General features: G+C 42.4%; 1 protein-coding gene and 1 long non-coding RNA gene across 2 annotated transcripts in view; one reads left to right on the plus strand and one right to left on the minus strand.

The window, feature by feature from the left end:
* The window catches only part of LOC148149971 (uncharacterized), a 63,587-nt gene extending 57,170 nt beyond the window's left edge, over positions 1-6,417 (minus strand). The window contains exon 1 of the long non-coding RNA XR_015757241.1: positions 6,325-6,417. This is a non-coding gene — a long non-coding RNA (uncharacterized LOC148149971). The remainder of the gene's footprint in view (positions 1-6,324) is intronic.
* Positions 1-20,565, plus strand: part of msrb2 (methionine sulfoxide reductase B2) — a 60,050-nt gene that overhangs the window by 15,250 nt on the left and 24,235 nt on the right. The window contains exon 2 of the mRNA XM_043690452.2: positions 11,023-11,129. Within this exon, the coding sequence (XP_043546387.1) occupies positions 11,023-11,129 (107 nt within the window). The remainder of the gene's footprint in view (positions 1-11,022; positions 11,130-20,565) is intronic.

A 20,565-nucleotide genomic window follows, 5' to 3' on the forward strand; every position in this document is an offset into this window, starting at 1 on the left:
AATGTCCTTTGGTTTTCAACTCTCCCATGAGGAGAAATATCCTCTCAACATATACCATGTCAAGCCCCTTAAAGAATCTTGTATATTTCAATGTGACCATGACTCATTCTTATAAATTCAATAGATCCCCACCTGTTTGACCTTTGCTGATGAGTCTCTCCATACCTGTGTCACTCTAGTGAACATTCTCTGAAAGGTCTCCAGTGACATATCTTTTCTTAAAATGGGGACCAAAACTGCTCACAGTACATGATTGTGGTCTCACCAGCACTTTGTACCATTACAGTAAGTCTTGCATAGTCTTGTACTCCAACCCACTTGAAACGAGGGCCAGTATTCTATGAGCCTTCCTGATTCCTTGCAACACCTGTGTGCTAGCTTTCTATGTTTCACGCACAAGTACTCACAAGTCCCTTTGTGTTGCAACTTTCTGCAGTTTCTCTACACTTAATCAGACTTTGTTCTATTATTCTCCCTTCTAAAATGAACAGCTTCTCATTTTCCCACATTATACTCCAGTCACCAACTTTTTGTCTGCTTACTTAACCTATCAATATTTCTCTGTAAACAGTTAGTATCCCCTCTCAACTTGGAGAAAGTGAGGACTGCAGATGCTGGAGAATCAGAGTTAAAAGGTGTGGCACTGGAAGAGCATAGGAGGTGAGGCAGCGTCCGAGGAGCAGGAGAGTCAGCTTTTTGGGCGTAAGCCCTTCCTGATGAAACATCGACTTTCCTACTCCTCAGATGCTGCTTGACCTGCTGTGCTTTTCCAGTGCCACACTTTTCGACTCTTCTCTCACTTTGCCTTTCCACCTATTTTTGTTTTGAATGGAAGAACGGTGTTGATTTGTTAGGAAATGGATTCTGATAGAGGTTAAAATCCACCCCATCTTCAGGACCTGATCCTAGAATTCCAAAAGAAGTAGCTAGAGAAATATAAGGTGCAATAGTTATGATTTCTGAAAAATCCCTAGGTTCTACAATAGTTTGTGTGGACTGAAACTTGGCAAATATAATACCACTATTCAAGAAAGGAGGCAGAAAGAAAACAGGGAATTGTCAAATAATTGTTAAATCTTTTATTAAGGAAGTTGCAATAATGCGCATAGGAGATCACATTGTGATCAGTAAAAGTAAAATTTATTAAGACTTTTGAGGGGGTAACCAGTAAAGCAGATAAGCGAGAACCAGTAGATGGTTGAATTATCAAAATGTATTTTATCAGGTCCTGTTCAAAAACATATTACAAACAAGATTCCCACCACCGAGCTAAGGCTCACCGGTCTATAGTTCCCTGGCTTGTCTTTACCGCCCTTCTTAAACAGTGGCACCTCCAGTTGGCCAACCTCCAGTCTTCCGGCACCTCACCTGTGACTACAATGATACAAATATCTCAGCAAGAGGCCCAGCAATCACTTCTCTAGCTTCCCACAGAATTCTCGGGAACACCTGATCAGTTCCTGAGGATTTATCCACCTTTAACCGTTTCAAGAAATCCAGCACTTCCTCCTCTGTAATCTGGACATTTTGCAAGATGTCACCATCTATTTCCCTACAGTCTATATCTTCCATATCCTTTTCCACAGTAAATACAGATGCAAAATATTCATTTAGTATCTCCCCCATTTTCTGTGGCTCCACACAAAGACCATAAGACATAGGAGCGGAAGTAAGGCCATTTGGCCCATCGAGTCCACTCCGCCATTCAATCATGGCTGATGGGCATTTCAACTCCACTTACCCGCATTCTCCCCGTAGCCCTTAATTCCTTGTGACATCAAGAATTTATCAATTTCTGCCTTGAAGACATTTAGCTTCCCAGCCTCCACTGCACTCTGTGGCAATGAATTCCACAGGCCCACCACTCTCTGGCTGAAGAAATGTCTCCACATTTCTGTTCTGAATTTACCCCCTCTAATTCTAAGGCTGTGTCCACAGGTCCTAGTTTCCTCGCCTAACGGAAACAATTTCCTAGCGTCCACCCTTTCCAAGCCATGTATTATCTTGTAAGTTTCTAATAGATCTCCCCTTAATCTTCTAAACTCCAATGAATACAATCCCAGGATCCTCAGCCGTTCCTCATATGTTAGACCTACCATGCCAGGGATCATCAGTGTGAATCTCCGCTGGACACGCTCCAGTGCCAGTATGTCCTTCCTGAGGTGTGGGGACCAAAACTGGACACAGTACTCCAAATGGGGCCTAACCAGAGCTTTATAAAGTCTCAGTAGCACAACAGTGCTTTTATATTCCAACCCTCTTGAGATAATTGACAACATTGCATTCGCTTTCTTAATCACGGACTCAACCTGCATGTTTACCTTTAGAGAATCCTCAACTAGCACTCCCAGATCCCTCTGTACTTTGGCTTTACGAATTTTCTCACCATTTAGAAAGTAATTCATGCTTCTATTCTTTTTTCCAAAGTGCAAGACTTCGCATTTGCTCACATTGAATTCCATCAACCATTTCCTGGACCACCCCTCCAAACTGTCTAGATCCTTCTGCAGCCTCCCCACTTCCTCAGTACTACCTGCCTGTCCACCTAACTTTGTATCATTGGCAAACTTCGCTAGAATGCCCCCAGTCCCTTCATCCAGATCATTAATACATAATGTGAACAGGTGCGGCCCCAACACTGAACCCTGCGGGACACCGCTTGTCACCGGCTGCCATTCCGAAAAAGAACCTTTTATCCCAACTTTCTGCCTTCTGTCAGACAGCCAATCCTCATACCAGTAGCTCACCTCGAACACCATGGGCCCTCACCTTGCTCAGCAGCCTCCCGTGTGGCACCTTATCAAAAGCCTTTTGGAAGTCTAGGTAGACCACATCCACTGGGTTTCCCCGGTCTAACCTACTTGTCACCTCTTCAAAGAACTCCAACAGGTTTGTCAGGCACGACCTCCCCTTACTAAATCCATGTTGACTTGTTCTAATCCGACCCTGCTCTTCCAAGAATTTAGAAACCTCATCCTTAATGATGGATTCTAGAATTTTACCAACAACCGAGGTTAGGCTAATTGGCCTATAATTTTCCATCTTTTGCCTTGATCCTTTCTTGAACAAGGGGGTTACAACAGCGATCTTCCAATCATCCGGGACTTTCCCCGACTCCAATGACTTTTGAAAGATCTCAACCAATGCCTCCGCTATTTCCTCAGCCACCTCCCTCAGAACTCTAGGATGTAACCCATCAGGGCCAGGAGATTTATCAATTTTAAGACCTTTTAGCTTTTCTAGCACTTTCTCTTTTGTAATGGCAACCATACTCAACTCAGCCCCCTGACTCCTTTTAATTGTTGGGATATTAGTCATGTCATCCACTGTGAAGACTGACGCAAAGTACTTATTAAGTTCTCCTGCTATTTCCTTATCTCCCATCACTAGGCTTCCAGCATCAATTTGAAGTGGCCCAATGTCTATTCTTGCCTGTCGTTTGTTCCTTATGTATTGAAAGAAACTTTTACTATCATTTCTAATATTACTGGCTAGCCTACCTTCATATTTGATTAGATTAGATTACATTACATTACATTACAGTGTGGAAACAGGCCCTTCGGCCCAACAAGTCCACACCGACCCGCCGAAGCACAACCCACCCATACCCCTACATTTACCCCTTTACCTAACACTACGGGCAATTTAGCATGGCCAATTCACCTGACCTGCACATCTTTGGATTGTGGGAGGAAACCGGAGCACCCGGAGGAAACCCACGCAGACACAGGGAGAACGTGCAAACTCCACACAGTCAGTCGCCTGAGGCGGGAATTGAACCCGGGTCTCCGGCGCTGTGAAGCAGCAGTTCTAACCACTGTGCCACCGTGTCGCCCATTTGATCCTCTCCTTCCTTATTTCTCTCTTTGTTATCCTCTGTTTGTTTTTGTAGCCTTCCCAATCTTCTGACTTCCCAGTGCTCTTGGCCACTTTATAGGCTCTCTCTTTTTCTTTGATAGATTTCCTGACTTCCTTTGTCAGCCATGGCTGTCTAATCCCTCCCCGGATAATCTTTCTCTTCTTGGGGATGAACCTCTGTACAATGTCCTCAATTTTACCCACAAACTCCTGCTATTTTTGCTCTACTGTCTTCCCTGCTAGGCTCTGCTTCCAGTCTATTTTCGTCAGTTCCTCTCTCATAATTACCTTTATTTAACTGTAACACCATTACATCCGATTTTGCCTTCTCTCTTTCAAACTGCAGACTGAATTCTACCATATTATGATCACTGCTTCCTAAGTGTTCCCTAACTTTAAGATTTTTTATAAAGTCTGGTTCATTACATAGCACTAGGTCCAGAATAGCCTGCTCCCTTGTGGGCTCCATGACAAGCTGTTCCAAAAAGCCATCCTGTAAGCATTCCATGAATTCCCTTTCTTTGGATCCACTGGCAACATTATTTACCCAGTCTACCTGCATATTGAAGTCTCCCATGATCACTGTGACCTTGCCTTTCTGACATGCCTTCTCTATTTCCCGGTACATGTTGTGCCCCTGGTCCTGACCACTGTTAGGAGGTCTGTACATAACTCCCACTATGGTTTTTTTGCCTTTGTGGTTCCTCAATTCTACCTACACAGACTCCACATCATACGATGCTATGTCATTCAGCACCATAGATTTAATTTTGTTCTTAACTAACAAGGCAACCCCACCCCCTCTGCCCACCTCCCTGTCTTTTCGATAAGTTGAAAACCCTTGGATGTTTAACTGCCAGTCCTGACCCCCCTGTAACCATGTCTCTGTGATGCCTACCACATCATAATCATTCACGATGATCTGTGCCATTAGTTTGTCTGCTTTGTTATGAATGCTACGAGCATTCAGGTAAAGTGCCTTAATGTTAACTTTCTTATCATTAGAGATATTGGAAGTCATAAGATGTCCTAAGTTATCCTTCCTTTTTGCTGCATTCCCCAGTCTGTCTCAAGTTTAAATCTGCCTGCACATATGCTATCCTGCCGCTTATCTTTCCATTTAACTCCATACTCCCTGTCGCTTTCACTTTCCCTTCCCCCCAACTGAGAAGTTTAAAGTCCTACTGACCACCCTATTTATCCTCTTCGCTAGAACATTGGTGCCTGATCGGTTCAGGTGGAGACCCCCCCAATGGTACAGATCCCCCCCGGTTCCAAAACTGATGCCAAGTGTCCCATGAAGTGGAATCCCTCTTTCCCACACCAATCCCTTAGCCACGTGTTTACTTCCCTAATTATCTTATCCCTATGCCAATTGGCACGTGGCTTGGGCAGTAATCCGGAGATTATGACCCTTGAGGACCTGTGTTTTTACAGGATGGTTTTTTCCTTCCTAGTGTTCGATAATCCCCAAACAGGTCCTCCACCCTAGCTTTGCCTATGTTGTTGGTACCAACGTGGACCACAACAACTGGATCCTCCCCCTCCCGCTCCAATATCCTTTCAAGCCGGTCAGAGATGTCCCGAACCCTGGCACCGGGTAGGCAACACACCATGCGAGACTCCCGATCCGGCTTGCAAAGGATACTATCCGTCCCCCTAATTATAGAATCCCCTATAACAACTACTTGTCTATTAGCTCCCCCCTCTTGAATGGCCTTCTGCACCATGGTGCCGTGGTCAGCTGGCTCACCCTGTCCAGAGCCCTTTTGCTCATCTGTACAGGGAGCAAGAATCTCATACCTGTTGGACAAGGTCAAGGGCTGAGGCTCCTGCACTCCTTAACTCAGGTTCCCCCTACCTGCCTCACTTACATTCACACTCTGATGTCCCTGATCACTAACTGGATGTGAATTACTTAATCTCCCAGGTGTGACTGCCTCCTGAAACAAAGTGTCCAGGTAACTCTCCCCCTCCCGGATGCGCCGCAGTGTTTGAAGCTCAGATTCCAGATCATCAACTCTGATCCGGAGTTCTTCCAGCAACCAACACTTGCTGCAGATGTGGTCACTGCCGTTCACAATGGGATCAGCCAGCTCCCACATCGTACAGCTACAGCACACCACCTGACCAGCCATCTCTGCTTAGTTAATTACTTTATTACTTTGTATAGGTTTGAGTTAAAATACTTCCTGATACCTCTCTGCTATAGTCTTTTTTTAAAAAAATCAATTAATAGATAAACAGTACTTAGTAAGGGGGTTAGAGGAGGAGGGCGGGTGGGAGACACTATGGTTGTAGAGTCTCGAGTTTAGCCGCCTTCCTGATTTATATGCTCACTGCTTTCCTTCCCGACTGCCCCTCTGGTCATCGTCACTTCCCCCTGCTGCTCCCGCTCTTTCTGTGAAGAGAAAAAAAACACTGCTGCCCGCTACCAGTAAGTAATTTTAAAACAAATTGTTTTACCTGAGCTGTAGCCTTCCGAGTTTGTTTAAACTCAGCTGCTGCTCGCACTCAAAATGACCGTTGGCGTCGAAGGGTGAGTATTTATACTCACTGCTTTCCTTCCCGGCTGTCCCTCTGGTTGTCGTCACTTCCCCCTGCTGCTCCCGCTCTTTCTGTGAAGAGAAAAAAAAGGAGTATACTTAAGAGGGAAATCAGGAGGGCAAAACGGGGACATGAGATAGTTTTGGCAAATAGAATTAAGGAGAATCCAAAGGGGTTTTACAAATATATTAAGGACAAAAGGGTAACTAGGGAGAGAAAGGCCACCTTGCTGATCTTTGAGGGGCCCTATTCTCTCCCTAGTTACCCTTTTGTCCTTAATATATTTGTAAAACCCCTTTGGATTCTCCTTAATTCTATTTGCCAAAGCTATCTCATGTCCCCGTTTTGCCTTCCCTGATTTCCCTCTTAAGTATACTCCTACTTTCTTTATACCCTTCAAAGGATTCACTCGATCTATCCTGTCTTTTCCTTACATATGCTTCCTTCTTTTTCTTAACCAAGCCCTCAATACCTTTAGTCATCCAGCATTCCCTATACCTACCAGCCTTCCCTTTCACCCTGATAGGAATATACTTTCTCTGGATTCTTGTTGTCTCATTTCTGAAGGCTTCCCATTTTCCAGCCGTCCCTTTACCTGCGAACATCTGCCTCCAATCAGCTTTCGAAAGTTCTTGCCTAATACCGTCAAAATTGGCCTTTCTCCAATTTAGAACTTCAACTTTTAGATCTGGTCTATCCTTTTCCATCATTATTTTAAAACGAATAGAATTATGGTCGCTGGCCCCAAAGTGCTCCCCCACTGACACCTCAGTCACCTGCCCTGCCTTATTTCCCAAGAGTAGGTCAAGTTTTGCACCTTCTCTAGTAGGTACATCCACATACTGAATCAGAAAATTGTCTTGTACACACTTAAGACATTCCTCTCCATCTAAACCTTTAACACTATGGTAGTCCCAGTCGATGTTTGGAAAGTTAAAATCCCCGACCATAACTACCCTATTATTCTTGCAGATAGCTGAGAACTCCTTACAAGTTTGTTTCTCAATTTCCCTCTGACTATTGGTGGGTCTATAATACAATCCCAATAAGGTGATCATCCCTTTCTTATTTCTCAGTTCCACCCAAATAACTTCCCTGGATGTATTTCCAGGAATATCCTCCCTTAGCACAGCTGTAATGCTATCCCTTATCAAAAATGCCACTCCCCCTCCTCTTTTGCCTCCCTTTCTATCCTTCCTGTAGCATTTGTATCCTGGAACATTAAGCTGCCAGTCTTGCCCATCCCTGAGCCATGTTTCCGTAATTGCTATGATATCCCAGTCCTATGTTCCTAATCATGCCCTGAGTTCATCTGCCTTCCCTTTTAGGCCCCTTGCTTGAAATAAATGCAGTTTTAATTTATTAGTCCTACCTTATACCTGCCTGCCCTGACTGTTTGACTCACTTCTGTTCTCAGCTGTACCCGTCTCAGATCGATCTTTTTCCTCACTATCTCCCTGGGTCCTACCCCCCTCACTTTACTAGTTTAAATCCTCCCAAGCAGTTCTAGCAAATTTCCCTGGCAGAATATTAGTCCCCTTCCAATTTAGGTGCAATCCGTCCTTCTTGTACAGGTCACTTCTACCCCGCAAAATTCCAACAGTGGCCTAACCAATGTCCTGTACAGCCGCAACATGACCTCCCAACTCCTGTACTCGATACTCTGACCAATAAAGGAAAGCATACCAAACACCTTCTTTGCTATCCTATCTACCTGCGACTCCACTTTCAAGGAGCTATGAACCTGCACTCCAAGGTCTCTTTGTTCAGCATCGCTCCCTAGGACCTTACCATTAAGTGTATAAATCCTGCTAAGATTTGCTTTCCCAAAATGCAGCACCTCGCAATTATCTGAATTAAATTCCATCTGCCACTTCTCAGCCCATTGGCCCATCTGTTCCAGATCCTGTTGTAATCTGAGGTAACCCTCTTCGCTGTGCACTACACCTCCAATTTTGGTGTCATCTGCAAACTTACTAACTGTACCTCTTATGCTCGCATCCAAATCATTTATGTAAATGACAAAAAGTAGAGGACCCAGCACTGATCCTTGTGGCACTCCACTGGTCATAGGCTTCCAGTCTGAAAAACAACCCTCCACCACCACCCTCTGTTTTCTACCTTTGAGCCAGTTCTGTATCCAAATGGCTAGTTCTCCCTGTATTCCATGAGATCTAACCTTGCTAATCAGCCTCCCATGGGGAACCTTGTCGAACGTCTTACTGAAGTCCATATAGATCACATCCACTGCTCTACCCTCATCAATCTTCCTTGTTACTTCTTCAAAAAACTCAATCAAGTTTGTGAGACATGATTTCCCATGCACGGGGCCATGTTGACTATCCCAAATCAGTCCTTGCATTTCCAAATATTGGAAAGATGTTGTGAAACTTGAAAGGGTTCAGAAAAGATTTACAAGGATGTTGCCAGGGTTGGAGGATTTGAGCTACAGGGAGAGGCTGAACAGGCTAGGGCTGTTTTCCCTGGAGCGTCGGAGGCTGAAGGGTGACCTTAAAGAGGGGTCTGGATAGGATAAATAGACAAAGTCTTCTCCCTGGGGTCGGGGAGTCCAGAACTAGAGGGCATAGGTTTAGGGTGAGAGGGGAAAGATATAAAAGAGACCTAAGGGGCAACTTTTTCATGCAGAGGGTGGTACGTGTATGTAATGAGCTGCCAGAGGATGTGGTGGAGGCTGGTACAATTGCAACATTTAAGAGGCATTTGGATGGGTATATGAATAGGAAGGGTTTGGAGGGATATGGGCCGGGCGCTGGCAGGTGGGCCTAGATTGGGTTGCGATATCTGGTCGGCATGGACGGGTTGGACTGAAGGGTCTGTTTCCATGCTGTACGTCTCTATGACAAGGGTTTGTTGAATTTGGGTTTATTGCTTTAGTATGGATAAAGGATTGCTTCATGGACAGGAAACAGGGGGATATGATGTTTTGAAGTTGGTAGGCAGTGACTGATGGAGTGCTGGGGCCTCAGCTATTTGCAACTTATATTAATGACTTTGACAAACATACCAAGATAACATTTCTAAGATTGATAATGATACATAGCTCAATAGAAATTTCTGCTTTGAAGGAGGTTGGAAAGAGGCTGAAAACATAAAAAATTATCACAAAGGTACAATAAGCAATTAGAAAGGAAAATGTCATTTTAGTCTTTATTACAAAAAAAATCACTACAGGAATAAGGAAGTCTTGTTACAAATGTACAATTGGAATTGGTGGGACCACACCTAGTGTTCTATGAGTATATTTAAGGAGGAATATAGTTGCATTGGAGGTGCTATGGTAAGAGTTTATTGATTCCTGGGATGAAAGCATTGTCCAACAGTGATGGGCTGGGTAAATTGGAACCTTTACTTCCTGGAGATTAGAAGGATAAGAGATCTTATTTAAACAATCAAATTCCTGAAGGGACCTGATAGAGCAAACACTGAGTGGTTGTTTGCCATGGCTGGGGAATCTAGAACATGTAGCGTAGCTTCAGGATGTAGGGGTCAGCTATTCAAGATTGAGATGACCAAAACAAATCTTTACCCAAAGAGTTGTGAATCTTTGGAATTGTATATATTTAAGTTGAACAAAATAAATTCTTGGTCTGTCAGAAACTTAAGGGATCTGGAGAGTGGGTGGCGAAGTTGAGTTAAGACCTAGGATCAATGATGATCATATTGATAGGCAGAGCTGTTAGAGGCAAGATCATATCCCTTACAGGGTGACCAACTAACCTGTGTTTTAAGGGTATGTCCTTCTGTTTTGACAGTTTGACCAATTTCCCTCAGGATAAGCCTTTTGTCCTGCATTTCTACAACAGCCTGTGATACACTGATCCTGAGAGTATCCAGGATGAGTTTGAGTGACTGAAATGCAACTGCAATTGAGTGAGTTGGCCAACAGAGAATTTATAATGTTGTATCTTAATAGGGTAAATTATAGTTTTTGATTAATTAAAAAAAAACTATAGCTCCATCCTTGCTATTGTGATCTCAAGACCCCTTACCGTCCCAACCTTACTTATGTCGCAACTGCTATGGACCCAGCTGAAGGTAATATTGGTCAAGTCAGATCCCTGACTGATTGAAACCATTCATGATAGAATTAAACTTTGTGTTATGCTGAATGACAGTCTTGTTTCTTAATTCTTTGTGTTGTTTTTGTTTGTTAGCTACAGATGTTATAGAACTCAAATTGTTTTAAATATAGAGTGGTCTCACTTTTGCTGGCAGTAATGTTTCACTCGCATAATGAAACTGTATAATCACTGAAGGTTTTATTTTATAGGTATTCACTTGTATGGTTATGTTCCCATCTCCACCAGTCTACACTGCAATGCTCCCTGCTTGTTGATAATAGGAGATGACTGAATTGTCAAGTTTCAAATTTAAGAGCTGGAACCCCACATTGGAAAAGCATTCTCTGATCATAGAATGCCCGACCAATGCAGGAGGAAATGTGGTCTGTGATGTTACTGCTAACATCTATAAGGGCTACTTGGCTTTTTCCATCCTCCTGCTTTCTTCCAGTTGGCCTGTAAATGTTTTCTAGTTCCATTACCACACATCTTAAGACTAGTTTGTAGCATTTATTTTACTTTCATTTTTATGTAGGTTTGAGATCACTGACCCGATATGATGAAACAACTGTAAATGTTGATTGGCAAAAGAAGCTAACCCCCGAGCAATACTATGTAACTCGAGAAAAGGGAACAGAACTGGTAAGTCATTTCTTAAGTCTGAATCTGAAACATCCAGGCCACCCTTGACTGCAACTTCTGTAAGACCATGATTAAAACCACATCACACAATTTTTCTCCGTGAGCTGATGAAGGACATTCATGTTACATACTGATATGTTCATATTTCAGTCACACAATGTCAGTATCAGCCACTCCCAGGTCACTTACAGTGCAACACAGATTAAAGCGCTGTCTCTTTTAACATACAATATTCATCTGCACATGCTCAGAAGATGTGACACTCTGTTCTTTGGCTACACCAACCAACTCCTGGCCTTTTGAAGCTTGATTGCCAATGAGTGACAAATCAAGGACTGTTTTAGACTGTAGAAACTGGAATATGACAGCCTAAACTAAATTTCAAAATCATTAGGACGAGTCATGCCATTCCAGAAAATCCCTATATTCTCCCAGTTCCATCTCATACTTAAATAGTTCATATCATTCATCCAATTCATTCTTCATAACAATCAATATTAGAGTCATAGAGATGTGCAGCACAGAAACAGACCCTTTGGTCCAACTCTTTCATGCCGACCAGATAACTCAACCCAATCTAGTATTGTTGAAGGTCTTCCTGATATTTGACCTATATTTAGTTAGTTTATACAATAGACAGCAATTGAACCCAGTCCCAAGTAGAAAAAGGCTCTGTGGGTGGCATGGTGGCACAGTGGTTAGCACTGCTGCCTCACAGCGCCAGAGACCCGGGTTCAATTCCCGCCTCAGGCGACTGACTATGTGGAGTTTGCATGTTCTCCCCGTGTCTGCGTGGGTTTCCTCCCACAGTCCAAAGATGTGCAGGTCAGGTGAATTGGCCATGCTAAATCGCCCGTAGTGTTAGGTAAGGGGTAAATGGAGGAGTATGGGTGGGGTACACTTCGGTGGGTCGGTGTGGACTTGTTGGGCCGAAGGGCCTGTTTCCACACTGTAATGTAATCTAATGTAAAAATTTCATTTAAACCTGTGTGCTGCTATAATAATTTGGTAACAAAAATTCATGTAACACTTTCACAGCCAGCAAATGAAGGAAGCTTTTTAGTTAGTTTATACAATAGACAGCAATTGAACCCAGTCCCAAGTGGAAAAAGGCTCTGTTGCTCCATCCTGTGAGCTACTTATTTCTTTCCTCATCCTAATATCTTACCAATTCATCCTATTCACTCTGTCACTGATGATTTATTTTGCATTCATCAGTCTCCTCCAAATCAAAAATCCTCTATGCGAGTAGACTCCATCAGTTCCCACCTTGCCTTCAACTCCATGTTAAAGCTTCTCAGATCAAATTTCCACCCTTACCACTGCACTGAAACATTCCAAATTTAACTCACATCAATCTTCTGTGACCTTAGTGCACTATTTAGTATTTTCATAGATTCATCGATCATACAGCACAAAAACAGACCCTTTGGTCCAACTTGTCCATTCTGGCCAGATTTCCCAAACTAAACTCGTTTCATTTGCCTGGGTTTGGCCCATATCCCTCTCAACCTTTCATATTAATGTACTTGTCCAAATGTCTTTTAAATATTGTAATTGTACCAGCCTCTCACATATCCTCTGACAGTTCATTCAATACACACACCACCCTCTGTATGAAAAGGTTGCCCTTCAGGTCCCTTTTAAATCTTTCCCCTCTGACCTTAAAACTGTGCCTTCTAGTTATAGACTCTCCTACCCTGGGGAAAAGACTTTGGCCTATTCACCTCATCTATGCCTGTTCTGATTTTATACCCCTCTATAAGGTCACCACTCAACCTCCAACACTCAAGTCCCAACCTATCCAGCCTCTCCTTATAACTGAAACCCTCCAGTCGTGGTAACATCCTTGTAAATTTTATCTGTACTTTTTCCAGTTTAATAACATTCTTCTTATAGCAGGGTGACCAAAATTGTGCACAGTACTCCAAAAGTGGCCTCACCAATGTCCTGTGCAGTGGCAACATGACGTCTCAATTCCAGTACTTAATGCTCTGACTGATGAAGGCCGCTTGCCAAATGCCTTCTTCACCACCCTTCCTACTTGTGATGCCACTTTCAAGGAACTATGCACCTGAGCTCCTACGTCTCTTTGTTTGACAATATTCCCCAGCGCCCTATCATTAACTGTGTAAGTCCTGCTCTGTTGTCTTACCAAAATGCAACAACTCACATTTATCTAAATCAAACTCCATCTGCCACTCTTTGCCCTCTGGCTCAGCTGATCAAGATCCTGTTGTACTCTTAGATAACCTTCTTCACCGTCTACTATATCATCAATTTTGGTGTCATCCATAAAATTATTAATCATATGTCCTATATTCTCATCCAGATTGTTTATATAAATAATGAACAGTGGACCCTGCATTGATCCTTGCAGAACACGGCACGGTGGCACAGTGGTTAGCACTGCTGCCTCACAGCGCCAGAGACCCGGGTTCAATTCCTGCCTCAGGCGACTGACTGTGTGGAGTTTGCAATTCTCCCCGTGTCTGCATGGGTTTCCTCCGGGTGCTCTGGTTTCCTCCCACAGTCCAAAAATGTGCAGGTAGGTGAATTGGCCATGCTAAATTGCCCGTAGTGTTAGGTGCAGGGGTAAATGTAGGGGAATGGGTCTGGGTGGGTTGCGCTTCAGCGGGTCGGTGTGGACTTGTTGGGCCAAAGGGCCTGTTTCAACACTGTAAGTAATCTAATCTAACACGTCTGGTCCCAGACCTCCAGTCTGAAAAATAACATTTAGTTATGATATACAGTTTTGATCTCCTTGTTATAAATAGACATAGTTGTGTTAAAAGCAGTTCAGAGAAGGTTCACTTGACTAATTCCAAAGATGATAGGGTTATCAGCTGAGGAAAGGTTGGACAGATTGGGACTGTATTTATTGAAGTTTAGAAAATTGAAAGGCAATCTTCTTGAAATATATAAAATGCTGAGAAGACTTGACAGATTGGTTGTTGATGGGATGTTTCCTCTTATGGGAGAGACAAGATTAAATGTGCAGGATAAAAATAAGCGGGGCCCCTATTTAAGAGAGATCATTTTTCTCTGAGAGTTGCGAATGTGTGGCCTTCTCTTCCACAGAGAAGGGTGGGCAGGATCATTAAATAGTCTTCACTTAGAGAAAGGTAGATTCTTAACTGACAGTGGAGTCAATAGATATAGGGAAGAGGCAGGAAAAGTGAGTTGAGGCCACAATCAAATTAACAATGTTTTTGTCAAACTCAAAAACAGGCATGAGACAACAAAAGGCTTACTCCTGCTCCAATGCATATGCTCATACATCTGCAACATCTGACACATTTACCTAGATACAGCAGCTATGCAACATCACAAGGGAGCATTCAATCACCAAAGAATCCCAAGAGCAAGCTACTATTACTAACTGATTTCTACCATCTATTCCTTGATGTAGTTCCAAGCAAAGTGATCTATAGCTTTAGAATAAGGAATGTTAAGACTTACTGTGTTGGAGAGCACCATCTAGTGGCAACTTCCTACTTAAAACTTGATGGAAAAAATATGATTTCTATGAGGCTGAGATCAAAAAGAAATTTGAATATAATGCCACTTCATTGCATCAAGGCACCTTAAAGGACTTCACAGAGTAAGTTACATTGGAGAAATGATGTCTTACAGAAAGAAAGGGGACAAAAATGTAGATGGCTACAAGAGCTTAGTACAAATCCATTAAGATCTAGAAGGATCCTGACAGACGTTGCCTGTGTTAAATCGGGAAAATTTGCAAAAGAAAAGGAAAGAAGCGTCTAAGAAGAACAGTTCACACAGAGCCCAGGAACATGGCATTAAATGGATGACGGCTTATATTTATATAGCATCTTTAGTATAACGAAACAGCCCGAGGTGATTCACCAAAACATTGCAAAACAAAATCTGACAAATTAGATAACCAAAACATAATTAAATATGTGGGTTTTAAAAAGTCTTTGAAAAGGAAGTGAGGTGAAGATGCTTAAGGAGAGAATTCAAAACTTTGAGGCCTTGCAACTGAAGGCTCGTAGAGGGATTATGATTAGGGATTAAGCAAACGTGAGTTGGATTTGAGTTTCAAATCATACAATGTTGGTGGTGGTGAATGCCAGATAAAAGTTCTTCTCAACGATGATTGTGCTAGAATCAGAATGTTTCATCTTTTGCATGCTTTCTAAGATGAGGCTCAGTGTGTTTTGATTAAAACTGCCGTGTGCACCCCAAATAAGTTGACAGGTAATGCTCATCATGTTCACATATAATTTCTCATCTAGTGTAAGATTACTGCCTTGGATGATACTGATGGTTGGCCAGGACCATCAATCTAGAGTTTATGTCTCTGCTGTGAATTTGCAACTAGTTCACTCGAAATCAAGCCCTCTGTTGTTATGTATAGTAAACGTTCCTGGCTTTCTGTCAATTAATACACTCCTGGATAACACACAATGAGCTCTGTTATTCCCATTCCTGCAACCATACTCCCCCAACTATTAAAAGAACTGTGAGTAGACTATTAACAAACCGAAAAACCTAGAATATTCTTCTTTCACACTCATAAGTATTTATTATAATGGATTCAAAGCTTTTGTCAGCTCCAGTACAATAGCAGTACAGTATTTGCAAAAATATTTGCCATTTTGAATTCTGAAACATGGGTTGGATAATTCTCTCAATTGTTTATATGCTCTGCTAATTAGAAGAGGAAATACAGTGACATCCGACATATTCGAAATATTTGGCATCAATGTCTTTTTCATATATCAACTATTACTGGAACATTGCTGAAAGCATTTAAAAATATAATCTTTGTATTCACAGATGGTGTCAGTCAGCTCCAAATTAAAGTGATCGATGGTCACTTAGCAAGTATCATTAAGCAATAAATACAGTAATGTATATGAAGAGGAGAAAAAAATTAATAAATCAGAAATTCCAGCATAGTGATTGAAGAATCTATGTCGAATGATATGCTGACAGAACAGTAATGGAGTAAAGAATGCAGAATTAGCTCTGAGCTTTATAACACAATGCTCATAAATTTCAAAAAACGTACTCACTGATATTACATTCTTTTCCATAGTTCAGATGTTAGGTGTGGCTCCATTGGTGGCAATCTCAACCACAGGGACCAACTCTGAAGAAATAAATTGAGCAAGACTTTGACTGTGGGGTTGTAGGGAAGTGGAGTTGGTAAGAAAGGAAGTAAGAGAGTTGGTGGCATATGCTAATCATCAGCAATTCAATAAAAGAACCAAGTTCAAGGCACGTGACTCTTATTCAATGACAGATTCTTGCACTCCCTTAAAGATCAGTAGCCTTTTTTTAACTGCAGAGACGTTCAGGCCTGTGGCTCAATAGTAACACTGTCATTTCTGGGTCAGAAGGTTGTGAGTTCAAGCAAATGGATTAGAGCAGTAAACCACGCTGACATTCCACGAAAGAAGTAATGGTGTGCTGCATTGTTGGAGGTGTCATTTTTTAGGTCGCACATTAAATTGAGGCACTATATATCCCCAAAATGGACATAATATTACAGTTTGAAAGGCCAAGTGGTGAACAATAGGACTGTCACTAATCTTTATATATTTGTTTAAGTATTTATTTTTTAAATTAGAAATAACAAGCATATGTTTCTTCCCCATGGTTTTATTTGGTCTCATTTATTAAATAAATGTATTTATAATCAATCTGTTCAGACACTGGCTCAGTGGTTAGCACTGCTGCCTCATAGCACCAGGGTACCAAGTTTGATTCCACCCTTGGGTGACTGTCAGTGTGAAGTTTGCACATTCTCCCTGTGTCTGCATGGATTTCTTCTGGTGCTTTGGTTTCATCCCACTGTCCAAAGGTGCAGATTAGGTGGATTGGCCATGTTAAATTGTTCATAGTGTCCAGGGATAAGCAAGCTAGGTGGATTAGCCATGGAAAATGCAGGGATACAAGGATAGAGTAAGGGGGTGGGTCTGGGTGGGATGCTTTTCAGAGAGTCAGTATGAACCCAATGGGTTAAATGGCCTGCTTCCACACTTTAGGGATTCTGTGATATTACAGCACATCTCAGAGCAGTTGGATCTTGAATTTGAACTTTTCTGCTACAAGAGCCCCTCTGTTCCTTTATGAATGAATGGAAATAAATCCCCAATTAATGACCATAACCACCATATAGTTAAATGGAAATAATGTGTAATATACACGTTACACTACTTTGAAGAAGAGCAGGGTACCTGATGTCTTAGCCTACATTTGTCTTTTAATACTGTGTGATATTGTATTCTAGGTCTCTTCACTAATCCACTCACCAGTGCTTTTTATTTACTTATTCATAACTCTTTACTAACCCACTCACAAGCAAACACTGTGTTCCTGTTTCATTTATTCATAACTCCTTACTATAACATAGTTTCATTCATTCATTCATAAAACTGCAATTCTGTAGTATATTACTATTACAAGATAGACCAAATTGAAACAACCCATTCAAACATTACTGCTTTTTCACATCTTCAATTCTTATCAGCCTTTGCTACAAGCAGTGTTTAGGCCTATTTATCTCTGAATAAGTGTGGCATATTCAGAACAATATCACCCCTCATCATGTCTCCACAAAAGGTTATAATATTAATCAGCCCTTAACAACCAACTCTCAGACCTGAAACACCACACAGTTTCCCCAATTAGTATCTACTTATTAAATACCTTTTAACTAGGCAGCTATACCTTTAAGACACTAACTGTCAAAACAACACTTATGTTAAATAGCATGAATGAATGAAACTCTCACTGGCAAGTACTAAACAAAGAGAGAGAGTGCGTGTGAGTGCATGTGAGAGAGTGTGTGGTTGCGTGTGTGAAAGCTTGATAAAGTGTGTGTGGGTGTGATGGGAGTATAAGTCTGAGAGAGGGTGTGTCCATGGGTGAGAGTCTGAGGGATGTATGTGTGTGTGCATGACAGAGAGCATATATACGAGATAGGATCTGCATGAGTGTGAGAGTATGTAAGAGTATGTGTGTGTGTGTGAGGGGGTGTATCATGTAGTGGGGTCACCTGTAGTGTGACATGAACCCAAGGTCCCAGTAGAGGCCATCCTCATGGGCACTGAACTTGGCTATCAGCCTCTGCTCGGCCACTTTGCATTGTTGTCTGTCCTGAAATCCACCTTGGAGGATGATCACCCAAAGATCCGAGACCGAATGTCCCTGACCACTGAAGTGTTCCCCGATTGGGAGGGAACACCCCGTCTGGTGATTGTTGTGCCGTATCCATATATCCATATATCCATTCATCTTGTGGCGTCTGCTTGGTCTCGCCAATGTACCATGTCTCGGGGCATCCTTGCCTGCAACATATGAGTCTCATAAGTACCTGCTGCATACACTGTGGGTGGTGACCCCACACATGTCTTGCAGTGGTTGCCATGACAGGGTTGTACGGTGAGAAAGTGAGGACTGCACATGCTGGAGATCAGAGCTGAAAAATGTGTTGCTGGAAAAGCACAGCAGGTCAGGCAGCATCCAAGAAGCACGAGGATTGACTTTTTGGGCATAAGCCCAGGGTTGTACAGTGTTGTGGTTGATGTTGTCCTGAAGGTTGGGTAGTTTGCTGTGAACAATGGCCTGGTTAAGGTTTGTTGGTTTTTTAAAGGTGAGAAGTGGAGGCGTGGGTAAGACCTTGGTAAGATGCTCATCCTCATCGACAATGTGTTGCAGGCTGCGAAGAACATGGCATAGATTTTCGGCTCCTGGGAGGTACTGGACAATGTAGGGTATCCTATCTGTCTCCTGAGGAGGCCAGTACAGTTTCTTGCATGTGTCCAAGAATGAGACAATTACTAAAGAGTAGTCCATAGAAAGTCTGATGGTGTGATGAAATTTGTTGATATGACTGTGTAGTTGTTTCAGTGACTCCTTGCTATGTATCCAAGGGAAGAAAATGTCGTCAATATATCTAGTATATGGTGTTGGTTGGAGGTCCTATGCAGCAAAGACGTCTTGTTCGAAGTTGTGCATGAAAATATTGGCATATTGGGCTGCAAACTTGGTCCCCATGGCTGTTCCAGGTATCTTATTGAAGAATTGGTTGTCAAAGGTGAAAACGTTGTGGTCAAGGATGAAGCGGATGAGTTGTAGGATGGTGCTCGGAGATTGGCAGTTGTTGGTATCGAGTACTGAAGCTGCTGCTGTAATGCCATCATCACAGGGTATGCTGGTGCAGAGTGCTGAAACGTCCATTGTGACGAGGAATGTTCCTGTTCGACTAGTCTCTGGGTTCAAATGAATCTCTTGAACAATATAAAGAGTATAGGAGCATTCTTAAGAGGGCAATCAGGAAGGCAAAGAAGGGATATGAGATAGTCTTGGAGATAAATGTAAGGACAATCCAAAGAGATTCTACAAGTAAATTAAGAGTGACAGACCAACTAGAGAGCGTAAGGCTCTTTAAAGATCAAATGTGTTGAACCTCAGGAGATGGCAGAGATGAGTGGCACGGTGGCTCAGTGGTTAGCATTGCTGCCTCACAGTGCCGGGGGACCCGCATTCGATTCTAGCCTCAGACGACTGTCTGTGTGGAGTTTGCACATTCTCCCTGTGTCTGCATGGGTTTCCTCCAGGTGCTCCGGTTTCTTCCCACAATCCAAAGATGTGCAATTGGCCATGCTAAATTGCCCATAGTGTTAGGTACATTAATCAGAGGGAAATGGGTCAGGGTGGGCTACTCTTTGGAGGATCGCTGTGGACTTGTTGGGCCAAATGGCCTGTTTCCATTCTGTAGGGAATCTAATCTAGATATTAAATGAATGTTTTGCATCTGTTTTTACTATGGAGAAAGAAATGGAAGCTAGAGAATTCAGTGAAGTAAATATTAATGTTTTCAAAACAGTTCACATTACAGAAGAGGGCTTAGAAAATGTGAAGGGGGAGTGGATAAATCTCTGACACCTCCTCTAGTGTATCCTAGGATGTTGTGATAAGGTAGAGAGAAAAATGTGAGTCTTGTTACAGAAATATTTGCCTCATCTATAACTACGGGTGAGGTGGTGGATGACTGGAGAGTGGCTAATGTTGTGCCAAAAAAAAATTGATTTTTTTTGAGGAAGTAACCAAGAAGATTGATGAAGGCAGAGCGGTAGACATTGTTTACTTGGACTTTAGTAAAGTTTTTGACAAGGTTCCACATGGTAGACTAATTCGTAAAGTTGGATCACATGGGATTCAGGGTGAGCTTGCCAATTGGATACAAAATTGGCTTAACGGCAGGAGACAGAAAGTGATGGTGGAGGGTTTTTTTCAGGCTGGAGGCCTGTACCAACAGTGTTCCAAAGAGATCTGTGCTGAGTCCACTTTTATTTGTCATTTATGTAAATCATGTAGATGAGAATATAGAAGGTATGGTTAATAAGTTTGTGGATGACATCAAAATTCATGGTATAGTGGACAATGAAGAAGGTTA

This window comes from Chiloscyllium plagiosum, unplaced genomic scaffold, assembly GCF_037043375.1.
Source record: "Chiloscyllium plagiosum isolate Xiang-an unplaced genomic scaffold, Cpla_swu_hap1 HiC_scaffold_5, whole genome shotgun sequence".
NCBI lineage: Eukaryota > Metazoa > Chordata > Chondrichthyes > Orectolobiformes > Hemiscylliidae > Chiloscyllium > Chiloscyllium plagiosum.